Here is a 16,959-nt window from a genome sequence, read left to right on the forward strand (position 1 = left end):
TTGTAGAGGAAAGGTGTGTTTTAATTTTTCTAAGTGATCAGACAGAACTTTTGCCTGGTGGATGTTAGAGCAGCCGGATAAATTCCATAGATCTACACTGAAGAAAGGATTGGAGCCATATCCAGATATCATATGATTTTGACTTAACCACACAGAAACACCTAGCAACCGTTTAGCAACTCCCTATCTACCACTCACAACACTCTAGCAAGGTGATGGAGATTCCGAGGAGCGTCTCGCTGCAGCCCACAAGGTCCAGGGGGCCTGCTTGAATCCAGATCCAACTCTTCCCACCTTACATTTACCTAAACCTACCCATCTCCACGCCCTGATCCCTAAACCCACCCCTAAACCTACCAATATGATGTCACACTTGGATGTGGGCAGGGTTGGGTGTCCACTGCAGGATGCAGCTAGCCCTACTTGGAAATTCCTGTACAGTCTGGTTTTAGTCAACCACCACTAGAGGGTAACATATGAACCTAATGTTGGTTTGTTTTTAATAAATAGTGATTATATTTATGGTCATAGTCATAAATCTTTCCAAATGTTAAGATGTCTCTCTTTATGACTAACAAGTACATGTATTTGATTTAGTATTGTGGGTTTTATTTCTGCATTTTCTTTATTTTTAGTTCTAATAAATTTATATTTATTTAGCCATTTATTTATTTTTTCCTTCATGTACTTTTTTGTTCCATCTTGGGTCCTTGTGTATATATAAGCATGTTTAGTTTTTAATTTTTATTTAAAACTTTAGTGGTGGGGGGGGGGGGGGTTCAGTGTTGTAATATGAGTATTATTGTTTATTTAGTATTGTTTTATTTGAGAATTTTTGCCTTTATTTTTTATTTCTATTAAATTTATAGTATATTTGTATTAATTTATGTCCTGTCCTTGTGGTGTCCTGTTTTGTTTTTTATTCCTTTTGATCTGTTTTTGTCTTGTGTTTTGGACTTTTTGTTGTCTCTTCTGTTTGATTTCTTTGTTCTGTTTTGGTGTGTGTTTTGAGGGTTTTTTTTTTTTTTTTTTTTTTTTTTTTTTTTCCCTTCTTTTATATTCTATGATATTCTTTTTGCTTGTCGTGTTTTTTTTCTCTCTCTTTGTTTTGTTCTCTGTTGTTGTTGTTTGTTGTTTTTTATATACATTAAAGTCACAAATGCTCTTTTTTTATTCTTTTTTTTTAATGAAGGAATGATTAGAATGACATCTATGAATTTCTCATTTGTATTAAAACAGTGTGCCATCAGTGCACATCTGAGTGAACGGATCAGCATCCAGCAGTGTGCTGGTGTTTATCTCAGACTTGCATTGTAGTAATGTAATAGAGCTGCAGTATGTAGAGCTGATGTGAATGGAGTCCTGTGGGAGCTGCGGTAATGAGGGAAGAGCTCTCAGCTCCTGTCCAGGTCAGCTAATGTCTGCTCTTATAGAGCATAATGACCATTGAGAGACTCTTATCTCTGCCTCTTTGCCTGTTTCCCTCTCTTCGTCGTCCATCTTCTGCAGAGTCCCGCAATGAAACGGATCTCCTCCAAGTCAATAACACGTTATCTGCAATCACCCCACTGCACACCGCATGTAAAAAATGTAAAAGATGGTGCATGTATGATCCATCAATAACATGTTTGTTTTTCCATTAATGAAACGCAAGAAGATCTGAATCTAATTAGGGTTTAGGAGGAGTTTCTAATGAACTTTAATGATACAATATATATCACAGACAGCCTTCCAGATATTTTCATCTGTTATCAATGCCATCGATTCTCAGCAGGCATCTCTTCACCGAACCGGCCTGCACTTGTGTGGAGGAGGCAACTCGAGCCGCATTGATCTGGACCATCAATCACTGGGGTGGCAGACTCTTTTAGTGGAGACTACGCCTCTCTCTCTTTCTTTCTCTCTCTCTCTCTCTCTCCGTCACTCATGCACTGCTGACTTTAATGGCTCCATTGAAGGACACACGCAGAGCAGAGCAAGGAGTGTCAGGGGTGTACAGTAGGATGTTTTCCAGGGGAAGTGAGGACATCCACTACAGTTCCCGTGGCTGATGTAACCCCCATGAGGACACTCGTGGAGGACGTTTCTGTGTGGAGTGCCGGTCTGGTGGTGGAGAAAGAAAGTGGCATAATTGTAAGCTCCATCGATTAGCCCCTCAAGAAGGGTCCAGTGGCACCCCGCCCTGCCCCGCAGATGGTGCTCAGCCTGGCCATGGACTCCAGAGAGGATGGGGACAGCTGGATGGAGGAACAGTGGGAGAAATGGTACAGTAGTGATGCAGCCGTGTCCCCTACACGGCCTTTTTATGCTGCACTTAACTGACCTTGGATCAGCTTGTGTGTTCTGAAATAGGCCAATAGGTAGTTTGGTGTGCATGAAGGAAATATATGTAGGGTTATGGATGGAACTGAAGATTTTGATGAGTTAATGAGTATATAGTGTTTCTGATCTTGCTTTGAGTCTTTTGCATGGTACAAAATCACAATCAAAAGATAAAGTAAAGACTGTGGTGTGCAAAAAGACGTAATAGATATGCTAGGTTCACGCACTTGACTGAACTCATGTTAAATTGTCTTGTTCATCTCGTTATCTATCTAGAAATGTGGGCGCTGCACAATTACAGGTATATAAACAGGAAGTACTGTGAATTTAGTATGAGTGCTTTTAAAGCTTAAATTATCGGCTAGCTTGCAGATAAACGGTAAGAATAAAGCAACTTTATTTCTAAACATTAGGTATAATATAAATAATGCTGTCATTAAGCAAGTTCATACAATGTGTTAAATAAGCATTTACATTTAGGAAAGAAAACTGAGAAGAATTGTGTTTGTTTTTGCCTATGCGTACTTACAACAGATTTCCATATGCGTAACTTACATAATTCCGAATATAATCTTTGATTAGTCTGTAATATATTCTTTTATGTACATTTGTTTATATAATTTATATAAAGGTTTCTCAACAAACTTAAATTATAAACTTTAAGTTAGCAGAATAGGATTACATTAACTGACATTAAAAGAAACTACTTAAAAACATTTTTTACATGTATAGATGAGTGAGTAATAGTTTACAGCATTGCAGCAGTAGTCATGAAGTTATCAGATGAGCAGGAGAGCCGTGCCCTCTCTCTGTGTATGATTGTCTAGCGATGGCCTCGTGGAGGGATGAAGTAGTGTGTGTCACTGTCTGCATGGGTGTGCTGGTGCTTTGCAGGTTAACCCATGATATCAGTCTGAATGAATACGAGGATGACGACCTGTCAGAAGTGACAGAAATCACAGATGAGAAGGGAATCACTCTCAGCCAGCTCAACTTCGACCCTAAAGTAAGTCTGTACCCTCAAATAAACTTACTGTATAGATTTTAGTCTGTTTTTATAGCTGGAATTTGGGGGCAAACAAATACATTTTTATACACTCTCAGAAAAAAAAGAGATACAAAAGTTGCCACTGGGGTGGTACCTTTTCAAAAGTACATTTTTTGTTTAAAGTTCATATTAGCACCTAAATGGTACATATTATTACTTTTTGAAAAGGTACTGCCCCAGTGACAGATTTTGTACCTTTTTTCTAAGAGAGAATCATTTATTTAGGTTATTTCAATTTAAATATATTTATCAATATATTTAAACTTGTATATTTAAGCTATATATTTGTGATTTTCACTATTGATTTTTTTATTGGCATATTTAACTGAATATATATTGTGGTGTCAGGGTTTACTCTTGATTTTGGGAGGTGTGCCAAAGCACCACCTGTACATGCCTATACGGGTTAATTAACATGTGCTCAGAGCCTGTAGCTAATCTCCAGTGGGCTAAAATCCAGCTATGAACTTACAGCTCATTACATTAGACTAGTTCAGGAGTCAAACTTTACACTTATCATCAAACAGGTTTAAAATTACATGACGGTGAGTAAATGACCAAAAAGTTAGCTTTTGCGTGATCTATCCCTTCCATTTTTGACCTCCCTTGTGTCCTCCCTTAATTAAAATTAATTTAAAGAGTATGATTACCATTAGTAAAGTAATCACAGTTATCTTAATTCAAAAACAGTAGCCATCAACAAATAGATTTCTAGGTCAAAGGCACATCATCAGTTTCCACGTATTGCCGTCCAAATATGTGTAGAGATTGAGTATATCAGTATTCATATAACTATGAGTGAGTGAGGTCACAATAGAGGCTGTGTTCAGCGCCAGTTAGCAAAGCCGTCAATTAGCATAAGACATGAACACTGAGGAGAGATGTCAAAGTCAATCACATCTGTTTATAGATATCATCGTCTAACCATTTAAACTTAAACAAAAATCCCTCATAATTTCACAGCCTTTTTTTATGCAATTAGCAATATAGTTTCATGCTAAAAAACAGTTTACAGACAATAACGCAGTCGCATTTGACTGTTTATCATGGATATCGTCATCTGAACTCTTATGATTTCACAACCTCTTATGCAGTAGTATCATAGCATAAATGTTTATGCTTAGAAAAGCTACATTTGAAGGCAATAAAGCATTTTAGCGTAATTGAACAAAAATCCCTAGTTCATGATTTCGCAACATTTTTATGTGACTATTAGCATCATGTGTTTATGCTAAGAAAAGCTGTGTTTAATGACAAGAAGGCAGTTTAGTGTAATTGGCTTTGAGGGAATTTATAACGTTCAATAATATCTGACAAGTTGTCATGGATATCATCATCTGACCGCTTAAACAAAAATCAATAATTTATATTTCACTACCCTTTATATGCAATAATAATAAAAAAAATATTGCAAGATAATGCAATGATTAGCATTACAAGAAAACGTGTCGAAAGACAATGAGGTTCAGCATAATTAGCTTTGACAGAATTATAACATGATCAATAACACCTGAATGCTTAGTATGGATATCATTATCTAACCACTTTAAAAAAATCCTTAATTTTTGATTTCCCAGCCTTTTAATGTGATAATTGATAGTGTTTATGGTAAGAAGAGCTGCATTTAAAGACTATAAGGCAGTTTAGCGTAATTAAACATGTTATAATCTCTCTTCTCGTCATTTCTGGGTGTGTTTATTTTGCTTATGTCGTGTGACACGCCTCATTGTTCTCTGGGATTGAATTAGCTTTCCTTACAGCAGCCAGGAAGGGAGCCACAGGCTGATGTCATCAGTGCGCTCTGATTGGCCGGCTGCTTCTGACTGCAGCTCCTTTGCTCTCGCCTCTAAAGCTCTGCTGCCTGCTCTTCCCAGGATCACATGACTCAGCCGACCAATGGCACGCCGAGGAGCGGCCGGAGGAGGGGGCTGGTGGAGCTGCAGACGGAGATGCTCCACTTGGACCTGATTGATGCAGAGGGAGGAATCTTGGAAGAAGAGGAGGAAGAGGAGAACGAGAGGCGGCCGGTTGATACCATCGATGACAACCACAAGGAAGAGCTGGGCGCAGGGCCGCCTGTCATTCAGCCTCAGCTAAAGGATTTCATCCCTGCTGTCGCCATGGATACATACCGGCCCAAGAGACCCACCACCCTGAATCTTTTCCCCCAAGTGCCAAGGACTCAGGTGAGACGGACAGTTTTGGCAGCGGCCTACGGTCTTTAAGAGGCTTGTGATTACGTCCAAGGCAGTTGGACGGGGATTAGAAATTGTTTTACAGTAAAAGTGATTATTTCCATACTGCACAAACAGGATCTCGAGCGGTAATGTCATCTCGAGCCGTTGCCCTGGAGGGATGGCGTGTATTTTTCAGTGTATGCGCAAATCAATGGCATGTAGCGTTCGGGTTTCTTTGATACTCCCGGCCGGTGATGCTGATGACGTTTCCTGTTTGTGAGCTCCCGCTCGGCCCACCTGCTATGAATCACTGCTGTCCGCCCTCCGTGCGTAATGCAATCCGACAAGAACGAGCGGGAGTGGATCGTTACTGTTGACCTGTGAGGGTCAAACAGCAGGGGGCGACAATTTAATGGGCCGATTTGAACAAAATATAATGAGGTGGGAGTAAAAACGCTGTTTTTTTGGATGTCATATGTGGCGCTGTTTTTGAATGGGTTGTGATTGACATTTTTGGGCTAGCTACTGTAGATAACTTGATCTATATATCATGTTAAAAGAGACTGGGGCATGTTGTCACAGTTTTTACACCTTGGAGTATTTCTTGGCTACATTAGTTAACATTTCCAACATTACTGTCCTGGAAAAAGATATTGTGTGACAACATTCCCCAATGGAAAAGCAACATACTCTGACCTGACATTTATGAGTGTAGTTTTATCATGTTCAGAAATATGATGATATTTGAATTTTAGTTGTGACAACTAAGCCCCGATTTCTATTATGCATTTCCGAAGCACTAAAATGAAGTATTATATAAGACAAACTGTTTTGAGCTCTTTAATTAACTACACTTTGCCTCAAAATTTGGTTGCTCTTAATATTAAATGCTCAAATTTATTGTATTTTACAAAACAACACTTTTAAATGTCAAGTAATGATAATTACAGACATTATAAATGTTAAAATGTGTTGTTAATTTATTATTACTGCGCATAATAGTTCCTAGTATTGTTACTGTTAAATCAAAGTAAAACTATTAAAATAGTTTGTGGTAATTGAAATGAAGTTCAAATAAAATAAATATTAGATTAAAAAAATTAAACGTTGCCTTGGCAACTAACTGAAATAAGTTTAAGTACCAATATTACTAAACTAAAACAAAAAAAAAAATGAGTTAAATAAAAATATTTTAAAGACAAAAAACTAATAAAAATGACAAAAGCACATACAATTACTAAAAGTAAAATGCATTAAATACTATATTATAAAAAGTATTAAATGCAATAATAATAATAGAAATACTATTATAGTATTTAATATATATAACACTGATATATAATATAACGCTGATATTTGAGTCTTCTCTCTCGGAATTTTGAAGTGCATTATGGGTAATGAGGCTGAAGAAACTAAATGATTTAAGAGTAATGGCCCTGCACTGATCTCCTGAAAAGACTTCCAACCCAGACTGTACTGAACTTAAAATGACCTTTGCAGTTTTCTCTATTACTGCAATAGTATTTGGTTATGCTGCCTGCTGTTATTTTCCAATATCCCCCCGAGTTTTTTCAAAACGACGTTTGATCATAAAGATTCTAGAAATAATGATTTTATGTTACGTATTTTCAACTAAATGAAGTTTTAATGCACAAATGAATACTGTCATTTTTTTCTCACCTTAATGTCCATCCAAACTTCTATCTTTCACAGAACACAAAAGGAGATATTTTGCTGAATGTTCCAGCTGCTCTATCACATATGTCTAAAGCACTTTATTCCAGATCTTCTGAATGCAAACAAAAACACAAATCTCATTCTTGATTTAATATAGGTCAATAATACAGGTTTGGAATGATATGAGTGTGAGTAAATGACAAAAGATTGTTCATCACTTTAACCTGCTGAGCTAAAAATGCACATTTAACACAATGCAGTTCTGCACTAATTGCATAACAATATTTACCATATTATAGCATTAGTGCTGGCCAGTCCAGTGTCCTGAATTCCCAAATCACCAGATATATTGAAACCAATGATCTTTATAATTAAGACTTGCAAAAGCCCACTTGTATTATATCTAATTATTTTATCAACTGGTTATTATGAGGTTGACATAGTTGCTTGTGTAAAAAAAAAAAACAGGCTTTGGTTTGAATATTTGAGCACACTGAATCATATCCAGGTCGGCAGACCTTTTTACAACCAGAGAAGATGGTGGATGACTGTAAATGTGCTTCCCTGTCTTTAATCTCATAATCTTGGTTTGTTGAATCTCTCCACGTCTGTAGCACTGGCACAGCCATGGGGCTCAAGGGGCATTTGAGGAATTAGCAAAGAGCTTTTCTACAGAAAGTGAACAGAGTTATTGGGTAATACAAGTAAAACCGTGAGAAGTCTGCTCTAAAAATATCTACATTGTGACAGAAATATTTCAGCTAGTGAGCTAGAGGCCTGGGTGTTGGCTGAATCCCTCAGAATCAATGTGAAGCACTATTGACAACCTATTTCTATTCCTTCTGTAATCTGACACGTTATTGAGTGAAATAGGATATTCAACCATTAAAAATGTAAAGACTTGATTTTACGAGGAAATATAATTTTTAATTTCATGGCATACCTGAATGGAATTGGAGGAGCTTTGTGATGTCATTCAAAAAAGAAGGTCATTTTAGAAGCGGAGCAAGTTATTTTCATTTTGTTGAAAGATTATAAATAACGTACACCAAAGATTTGCGTACAGTAACACCAGGAATGTGCATTAAGAGACTAAATAGGGTCATTTCAAGTCTTGGTGAATTTCACATTATTGTCATAAAAGACATTGTTTTTTATTTTTAATAATTTATTTGAATTTGATTTACTTTTTTGGATGAGCATTAAAACATGCTGCCATTTTGACTTGGTTTAAACACTTGAAACCGTATATTTGGGCAGAAGTAGTGTTTGTTATTTTTACACTAGAAAGCATCTGATTGGACGAAACGATATTGATGACTCAACAGGATGAGTTATCAATATTTTACGACCAAGAATATGTATCTTAAATCTGCTAAAGGAACTTTTAGGAGCACATTAGAATACAGTTAAGGCTGTATATGATAGTAGCATATAAATAACTTTGAATATAATAGTAGCATATAGATAAAAGTATATATAACTGTCAATTCTTTGAGAAACGTCTTTGTCAAATGTCATTTTATTTCCTGCAGAGATAAAGATTACTTGGTTCTAGTCTGATACAGTAATAGGCTGAGATCGGTTCCAATTAATAAACTAGATAGCAATGAACTGTGTGGATCGAGTTTCTCCCATCTGGTTTCTTTCCTCATACCGTTTTTAGTGTCACTAAATAAGAGCATATCAGCCATCTGTGTCACGAACACTACTGTGTTCCCATTTACCCCCACACTTATGCACACACTGACACTCTCTCACGCATGCCAATTCCTGCATCATCGATTGGCACGTTGCTATGGCAACATAGGAGTGTCAGTGTTCAAGGTGCATTAAAGCAGCGTGGTCAATTGGTGAGTCAGCATCAGGAAAGAGCAGTAAATCTATCGGTTAGATTGCTCTTCCTGTAACTCTCTCGTTTTATGGATCGTTGTCAAATACAGTTTCTGTTTCTTGTTTCACTATAGAAAAGCACCTAAAATGTGTGACAATGAGTAATGGTGAAATAAAAATCACATGATTTATCCAAGATGGAGGGCTGTACACGTGTCAATTTTAGTGTTTTTTTTATTTATTATTATATTTAGTTATGCCAAGGTATTTTTAATTTTTTTGTAAGAGTTTATCTCAACAATACTGGTCTGAGTCTCTCAGCATTTTGTAATATTAAAATCTACCCCTCTGTCTTTTTACTTCAATTGCAGGACACAATAAATAACAATTCCTTTGGTGAGAAAGAACGGAGGAAAGAAAAGAAAACCCATTCTTCATCACCACACATTAAGGGTGAGTAATGGCCATGCACACCACACAAATGAACATGTCTGAAGAACTGCTGAGACTTGAATTTTCAAAACAAGTAATTGTTCATAATCACTTCTATGCTTTACAGGAATTACCATAAATGAAAGAAATACAAGTTGTAGGTGTACTGTTGTACATAGTTGTAGGTGTTTTTGTAGTATTCGGTTCCATGGAATGAAAATGTGTTTACGTGTTGTAATTAACTTAATGGGATTTTTGTCAATCTACTTACCCCGAGAGTTCATCAGATTTCATTTGCGTCCGACTCTCCTAGTATGAAAAAAGGCTTGGCTATTGTAAAGCTAATGTGTTTCATTTTTGTTGAAATGCATTTTAAGTTTAAATATTATGGCTTTGTCCCAGTTTGTATGGGTTCACTATACACTAAAATGATATGCTTCCCTAATGATGGGAAATTTGCATTTGGCATATGTAAGCATTAGCACCAACCAAAATGTTTGAAATTAAATTTCACACAATTTTACAAACCCATATTTTTGATCTTATTTTGAACAATTCATGCATGTTTGACTTTTCTCTTTTTTTCTTCTTGTATTCCCCTGAAATTCTTAATCAAAATATCATAACTGGATGTTTTTCTGGTGACAAACTTCTCCAATTAAGATCTGCCACCATCCAACCGATGGATTGAAATAAGTCCCTGCCCTATAATATTTTTTTTTCAATAATGTGTTTCACTAAAATGTACATCAAAATATGGATGAAAATACTGCCACTACTTCCACTGCAATACGATTTTAAAATTCATTACTATTTTAATTTTACGTTCACACATTTGGTGCTGAGGAAGCTTTAATCTCATTTTATTTGCTGGTACCTTTCTTTGGTTGATAAAATGACACACTTCAACACCATATTTTATACCATATATCATATATTCACCTTCTATATTAGTTTAAAAGTCATCAAGACGGATTACTTCTTGTGCAGAGTTTTTCTCCATTAGGCTTATTGCCTAATGTATAATCTTCTGTGTGTGTGAAACAGGAGATCCGGTGGCCAAACCTGTGCAGGATAGCCTGACCGATGGGGACAAAGTTCAGGCCAGGGCGGACACCAAACCACGGGGCCCTGCCTCCTCCACGAACAAAGCCTCCGCCTTTCACACCAAGAAGAAGGACAAGTTGTCCGAGTCTTTGAACAAACCCAACGTGTTGGCGCCCCTCACACAGACAGTCATGAGGGAAAAATCCACGGAAGTGACCCTGATAGAGGGTGTCCTTGACATCCCGACCATTTGCAAAGAAAAAGCCCGGTATCACACCATCAACGGCTATCGGGAACAAGTGCAGTATCCTGTGGAGAATGAAGGTACGTGTGACCAGTTGGTCGACAAAAACAAGGACTATCACATTTCAGAAGGAAATGCAACAGAGGAGATCCACCTCACGCCAGTCAACGGTGAACAAGAGCGACCATTTCTGTCTCAGAGCAGCGACAGCAACCGCATGTCCATTAGTTCGGACACGGAGATTCCTCCCCTTCACTACTACCCATCGGCGGGTTGTCCAAACCCCTCCATTAGCGAGGAGGATGAGGTGTACCCACCCACGCCCCCATGCCGGACTGTCAGCCTCAGCGAAGCAGGGGATGCAAGTAAGTGGGCTGAAAGCCGCAAGCCTAAAGTGGCAAAGGAGGACACAGGGAACTTAAAGGCAGTGGCGGTCAGCACGGATGCTTCGGGACTGACGTATGACTCGGTTAAGTACACTTTGGTGGTGGATGAGCATGCTAAGCTTGAGCTAGTGAGTATCAAGGACTGCTACAAAGGTTACGAAAGTGACAGTGACAATACCGTCTATGAGTCTGCCATCGACGAGGACGAGGAGGATCAGGAAGTGGATGAAGAGGAGGAAGAGTCGGGAGCAAGGGGCATGAGGAGAGACACTTCCTGTTTGTCAGCAGACTCCACCACAGACACCACCTCAGACATGCCCCGTTCCCGCAAGTTCATGAATGTCTTTGTGAATGGACAGTCACGTTTCTCAGGTGAGTAATAAGAGCTGATTTGGAATTTGGAAAATAATAATTAATTAAGAATTTATGTGTAAAAAAATTAATTCATTTTCTTAACATAGGGGTTGTTGCAAAGGTGCACAGACCTTAATTAAGTACTCTAAAATCCATTTAGCCATTTCTTGAGGCTGCTGGGGTATTTCAGCTACTTTTTCACTACTGTGAAACACTTCCATTGTCCACAATGCCTAGTTTATGAGTTTATTTTTTGGCTTCCGATGTGTTACAATAAACTTGAAAAAAAAAATACATCTGATACAGAAAAGTATCTAAAATCAATTTAAAGTGGCAGTTGTGCAGCAAAAAAGGCCATGTGCTCCCAGTAGATCTTTTTATCTCATAACCTGTCCTATAAAGGGGTTGACCATGCAATATAATTCAGAAACAAAAATCATGGCTTATACATTTTAAAAATTAGCAACATCCATTAACCTTTTATATTCAGTGGATACACAAAATGAAGGCAAAGGGCGGTGTGAAAAAGGCTCAGAAGGAATGGCAAAGGGCCAAGGGTTGAACCTTGTGGCACCCCTTCAGTAATACATCTGCCAAGGCTTTGCAAGAACTACAGATTTTCCTCATTAATGGGTTTGCTAATATCAGAACCACCTTTCACCAGCCAGGATCAAGATGATGAAATTCAGCCAGCAGTTCCTACTCAAATTTGTCTCTATCCTTTGTTGTTCTTGTTGTGACAATGAACGTTTGTTCTCCCACTCAGGTGCTGAGTTTGGATTCTTCTCCTGTGTTATTAATGGAGAGGAAAGAGAACAGAGCCACAGAGCAGTGTTCAGGTAAGGATTCGATCAAATCATTGATACACTATTTAAAAAAAAAAAAAAAAAAAAAAAAAGCTAGAAAAGTGACTTAAAGGATCACTCCACTTTTTTGGAAATAGGCTCATTTTACAACTCCCCTAGGGATAAACAGTTGAGTTTTACCGGCTTTGAATCCATTCAGCCGATCTCCGGGTCTGGCGGTAGCACTTTTCGCTTAGCTTAGCATAGATCATTGAATATATAATAATATTGAATATTATATATTACGCAGCGCCTGAAAGTAGTCCCCGGCTGTATCATAACTAGTTACCTAGCTGGGCACCGCTTTCTGGCGCTGCGTAATATCACTGCGCCTGTTGCACCCATGGTACGGCAGCTAAATTCCTTGATTATTACGCCGGAATGAGAGTATAGTTCCTAGCCATATCAACCTAGAAAATCGCAACTTTTCATTTTCCGTCGGTCTTAGTGCACGATGTAACTACAGAAGAGTAAAGCTTTAAATAGGAAAATTATCGAAAGTCTTTAGTCATTTTTGATGACCAAATGCTAATGGTCTAATCCGATTTAATGATCTATGCTAAGCTAAGATAAAAGTGCTACCGCCAGACCCGGAGATCGGCTGAATGGATTCAAACCCGGTAAAACTCAACTGTTTATCTCTAGGGGAGTTGTAAAATTAGCCTATTTCCAAAAAAAGTGGAGTGTTCCTTTAAGAGATAATTAAACATATCCCAGCCAAGAAATTTTCAGGCCTTTTTATAATTAAGTAAATTTTTGGGACCATTATTATTATTTATTTATAATAAATATATAAATATACTTTTTTTTTATTATTTTTTGACAGTTACGCAAACAAACATACTTCAATACATTTTTACTGTATTTGTTTATCATTATTATTATTTTTAAAGTGACACTTTACTAATGGGTGGTACCCTAAACCCCTTTTTGGAGATTTCTGAGCATTCTTAATTTTGGCTTGTTTCCAGGTTTATTCCTCGCCATGATGAGGAGTTGGAGATGGAGGCAGATGACCCCCTATTGGTTGAGGTGCAGGCCGAGGATCTATGGTGCGAGGCCTACAACATGCGCACTGGATCCAGAGGCATCTTCCCTGCATTTTATGCCATCAAGGTGACAAAGGATGAACTTGTTAAAGGTAAATCTTGGCTTTGCTATAGTATTTTAAGTATTTGAGCTTTTGTTTCCTGTGCATTGAGGAATAATGGCCTTCTCTGTCTGCTGTGATTTATTCAGAGGTCAAAAGTGACTGGATGGACAAATTCTGGGTAAAATTCCTTGGTTCTGTTCAAGTGCCGTATCACAAAGGGACCGATGTTCTTTGTGCCGCCATGCACAAGGTATGCTAATCCATTTTTGCATTATATTTCTGCCTTGGATTTCCATGTCTTTACATAATAACTACAATGACATGATGTTGTTCATATTTAATCTGATGTTCATATGCAATCTGATTATGTCAACAGATAGCATCAAACAGACGAACAACAATGCAGTTCAACCCCCCTTCACCTTGCATTCTGGAAATCAACACAAGAGGACTGAAAATCATTGTTCAAGATGACTGTCGGACTTCTGGAAGGGTTTGTATACTGCATTCTTCTTAAAAAAAAAATAAGCACAAGGGTCATTCCTGTCATACAGTAACTTTTCAAACCTCAAACATTAAAAAAAAATCTTTGTTATTTTATAACTTATGTAAGTAATTCAATAAGGCTTGAGGGTGTCAATTTAATTTAATAAAAATTGATGATGATATGAAATAGCATAGTGGGAATTAATAAAAATTCACATTTGAACTCAAGGTCAAATAATTCCTTCTGCCTTGGCTTCATATTTTGGCTAGATGTTGCCACCATAAGGCTCTTTCACTCAACTGTGCTCTGTGACGCAAATATTCAGTCCCACAGTTATGCAATGAAGCGTCTTAAGACTGAATGGTAATCTGTAGCGATAATGTGGGGGGATCTCGCCCCCTAAACCCCTGTGTGTGTGAATTAGTGAGTGCGCTCAGTGATCTAAATCACAGGTTTCAGGAGTTAAGCACACATACTAAGACGACCTTGCACCGCACTGACATCATGAGGCTGCAGCTTACACTAATGTGTTTCAATCCCTGCAGCTGATTGGACCACTTAGTCTTTCTTTCCATATTTTACAGGGTGAGAAGTGCTTTCACTTTTTTCAGTTGAAAAACATCTCCTTCTGCGGGTGCCATCCGAAGAACAAGAAGTGAGTTTGAACAGAAAATCATGGTTTCCCTCAAAATGCTATTATTAGGTCCTTTCTGTCAATTTCAACTAGTTCTGAAGTGAAAATAAGTGAATTAGGGATTAAATAAATTTATAAAATACTTGAAATAAATGAATACATTTATAATAATTTTTTTATGCACTAACTAATGTTAAAAACAGTTGTGCTGCCTAATATTTTAGTAGACATGTTCTCAGGGCTCTTTGATGAATAGATAGTTATTTCTATATTTCAAATAAACTGCATTTATTTGAAATAGAAATATTTACAGGCACATTTGATCATTTTAATGTATCCTTGCTGAATAACAGAATTAATTTCTTTAAAAAAAAATGGAATGGTAGGACTAATATAAAATTCTTAATTTGGGACTCAGAGTTTGTGGTCACTTATATAAAGCTGTATATACAATAACCCAATTTTTACCTACCTACAACGCCCCCTACAGGGAAAAAAGAGAACATACAAAAACAAAAATACAGCCACATTCTTGAGAGTAAATAAATACTCCATCATTTGTTTTTCAGGTATTTTGGAGTAATAACGAAACATCCAGCACACCAGAGATTTGCCTGTCATGTGTTCTTCTCAGATGATACAACCACGAAACTGGCTGAATCTATAGGGTGAGTTCTCTAGTCATTTAAAGATCCCACAAACACAATTTTCCTTTTTGATTTACTGTTTAAACACTAACTCATATATTGAGGAACATATCATACTCATTTAACATACTGCTTTTTGCATATTGCTGTATATAGAAATACATTAGTATACATGATTTTTTGCTAGTTAGCTGCAGGGCATATCATCTTCAATTTAGTAACCAATTTGATTAGATAATAAGTAAATAGATAAAAATTTAATTTGACAAAAAAAAGTAATTACTTATTAATATTATGGTCCATTTTCCCAGAAAGAGAGATTTTTACATTATCTTTTGTCAAAAGTCAGCTTTTAGTTGTATGCTAACATAGAGATAATCTCAGGGCTAAATCTATATGAACTAAGGACCACAAAATGTCGATTGGATGTTTTTGCTAATTTGATTTAAAAAAAAATAGTAGAAATTTTCTTTTGACTGGTCAAAAAAAAAAAAAGAGAATAGAGTGCAACAGTGTCTTTCCACTTTTCAATTTTCACATTGTGAAATGAACTAAACCAGCTGGTTACAAGGTGAATCACATTGTTACAAACTTTGATTTGAAGCCAAGAAGTATTTAAAAATTGGACCAAAAACAAAGGTGCAAGAATATGTGGCTTTAACTACAATCCCATCAAGCATTACGTATGACAATCAAATGAAAAACAATAGAGAAATAAAAAATATAGTTATTAAAATGTTGACTTGATAAGTAGTTTGAGAGCACAGAAAGACTGTGTACTACTTTTGGTGCAATTTGTCACTAATTACTGATTGGTGGAGATTCTCTGAAGAATCATGGGTAATGTAGTTTTTCTCCAGGAATTCTGCTGTTAAACGTGATTAAGAAACAAATTAAAATTATGCAGGCTGGTTGCTTTAACAAAAGCGTATACCAGCGATTAACAACAACATAGCTTAAAGTAGGTCTCTATTATTAATCAATTAATTAGTTAATGGTTTACAAGTTATCGTTAAATCAAATCAACTCCCTAGTGGAGAAAATGAATGGAATTTTTACTTTCAAAATCTGGCTCTGTTCCTGTGTCGATTTTTGAAAGCACAAATAAAAGCAAAACTCATTCTACATTCACATCTATATCTTCCCACATAATACTTTTGTTTTTACAGGAAAGCTTTTCAGCAGTTCTACAAAGAACACATGGAATATTCCTGTCCGACAGAAGACATCTTCCTCGAATGACCTTCAGTCTATTCGTATTTTTCCATTATCACTTACTATATGAGATGCCGCATGATGGTGGTTTTGAGCCTCTTTGTAACTTGTCATGTCGATGATATAATGTTGATGTCTATTTTAGACAAATGTTAAAATCGAAAACAGATATCAGCTATAGCGCAACTACTTTCACATCGTACAACTCGAGTATTACTGACTGGTGTAAAGCCTTACGAAGTTCATTAACAAAAAAAATGTTTGATGTGACTTGTGAACATCATTTGTGCAAAGTTTGGTTTTGAATTCATTCGAAGCACAATGTTTGATGCATTAATGATGGATGAAACAACATAAGACAAAAAGGAGAACTTAAAACAACTGTATGTAAGTTTGTTTGTTTTTTTTTACCTTGAAATATCAGTTTCAAAATCTTCCAGAGGCGAATGGTTTCTGTTTCTTTCCCGCGCTCCTCCATAAACGCCTGGAGCGAAAACGTGTACAGCTGTTGACTGTAA

General features: G+C 36.9%; 1 protein-coding gene across 1 annotated transcript; it reads left to right on the plus strand.

The window, feature by feature from the left end:
* Positions 1-5,304: 5,304 nt before the first annotated feature.
* Positions 5,305-16,878, plus strand: mapk8ip1a (mitogen-activated protein kinase 8 interacting protein 1a). Its single transcript, XM_079414365.1, has 10 exons — positions 5,305-5,556; positions 9,429-9,510; positions 10,537-11,538; positions 12,287-12,359; positions 13,337-13,506; positions 13,605-13,708; positions 13,835-13,951; positions 14,530-14,600; positions 15,149-15,247; positions 16,396-16,878. The coding sequence occupies exons 1-10, from the start codon at positions 5,320-5,322 to the stop codon at positions 16,466-16,468; spliced, it is 2,028 nt and encodes a 675-aa protein (XP_079270491.1). The 5' UTR covers positions 5,305-5,319; the 3' UTR covers positions 16,469-16,878.
* Positions 16,879-16,959: the final 81 nt, after the last annotated feature.

This window comes from Barbus barbus (genome assembly GCF_936440315.1).
Source record: "Barbus barbus genome assembly, chromosome: 50".
NCBI lineage: Eukaryota > Metazoa > Chordata > Actinopteri > Cypriniformes > Cyprinidae > Barbus > Barbus barbus.

Bases quoted from the DNA above. Each gene is read 5' to 3' on its own strand.
- mapk8ip1a (XM_079414365.1), top strand. From the start codon at position 5,320: ATGCTCCACTTGGACCTGATTGATGCAGAGGGAGGAATCTTGGAAGAA. The intron at 5,557-9,428 runs GTGAGACGGACA...CTTCAATTGCAG, and splicing joins CCCAAGTGCCAAGGACTCAG to GACACAATAAATAACAATTC. The intron at 12,360-13,336 runs GTAAGGATTCGA...GCTTGTTTCCAG, and splicing joins AGCCACAGAGCAGTGTTCAG to GTTTATTCCTCGCCATGATG.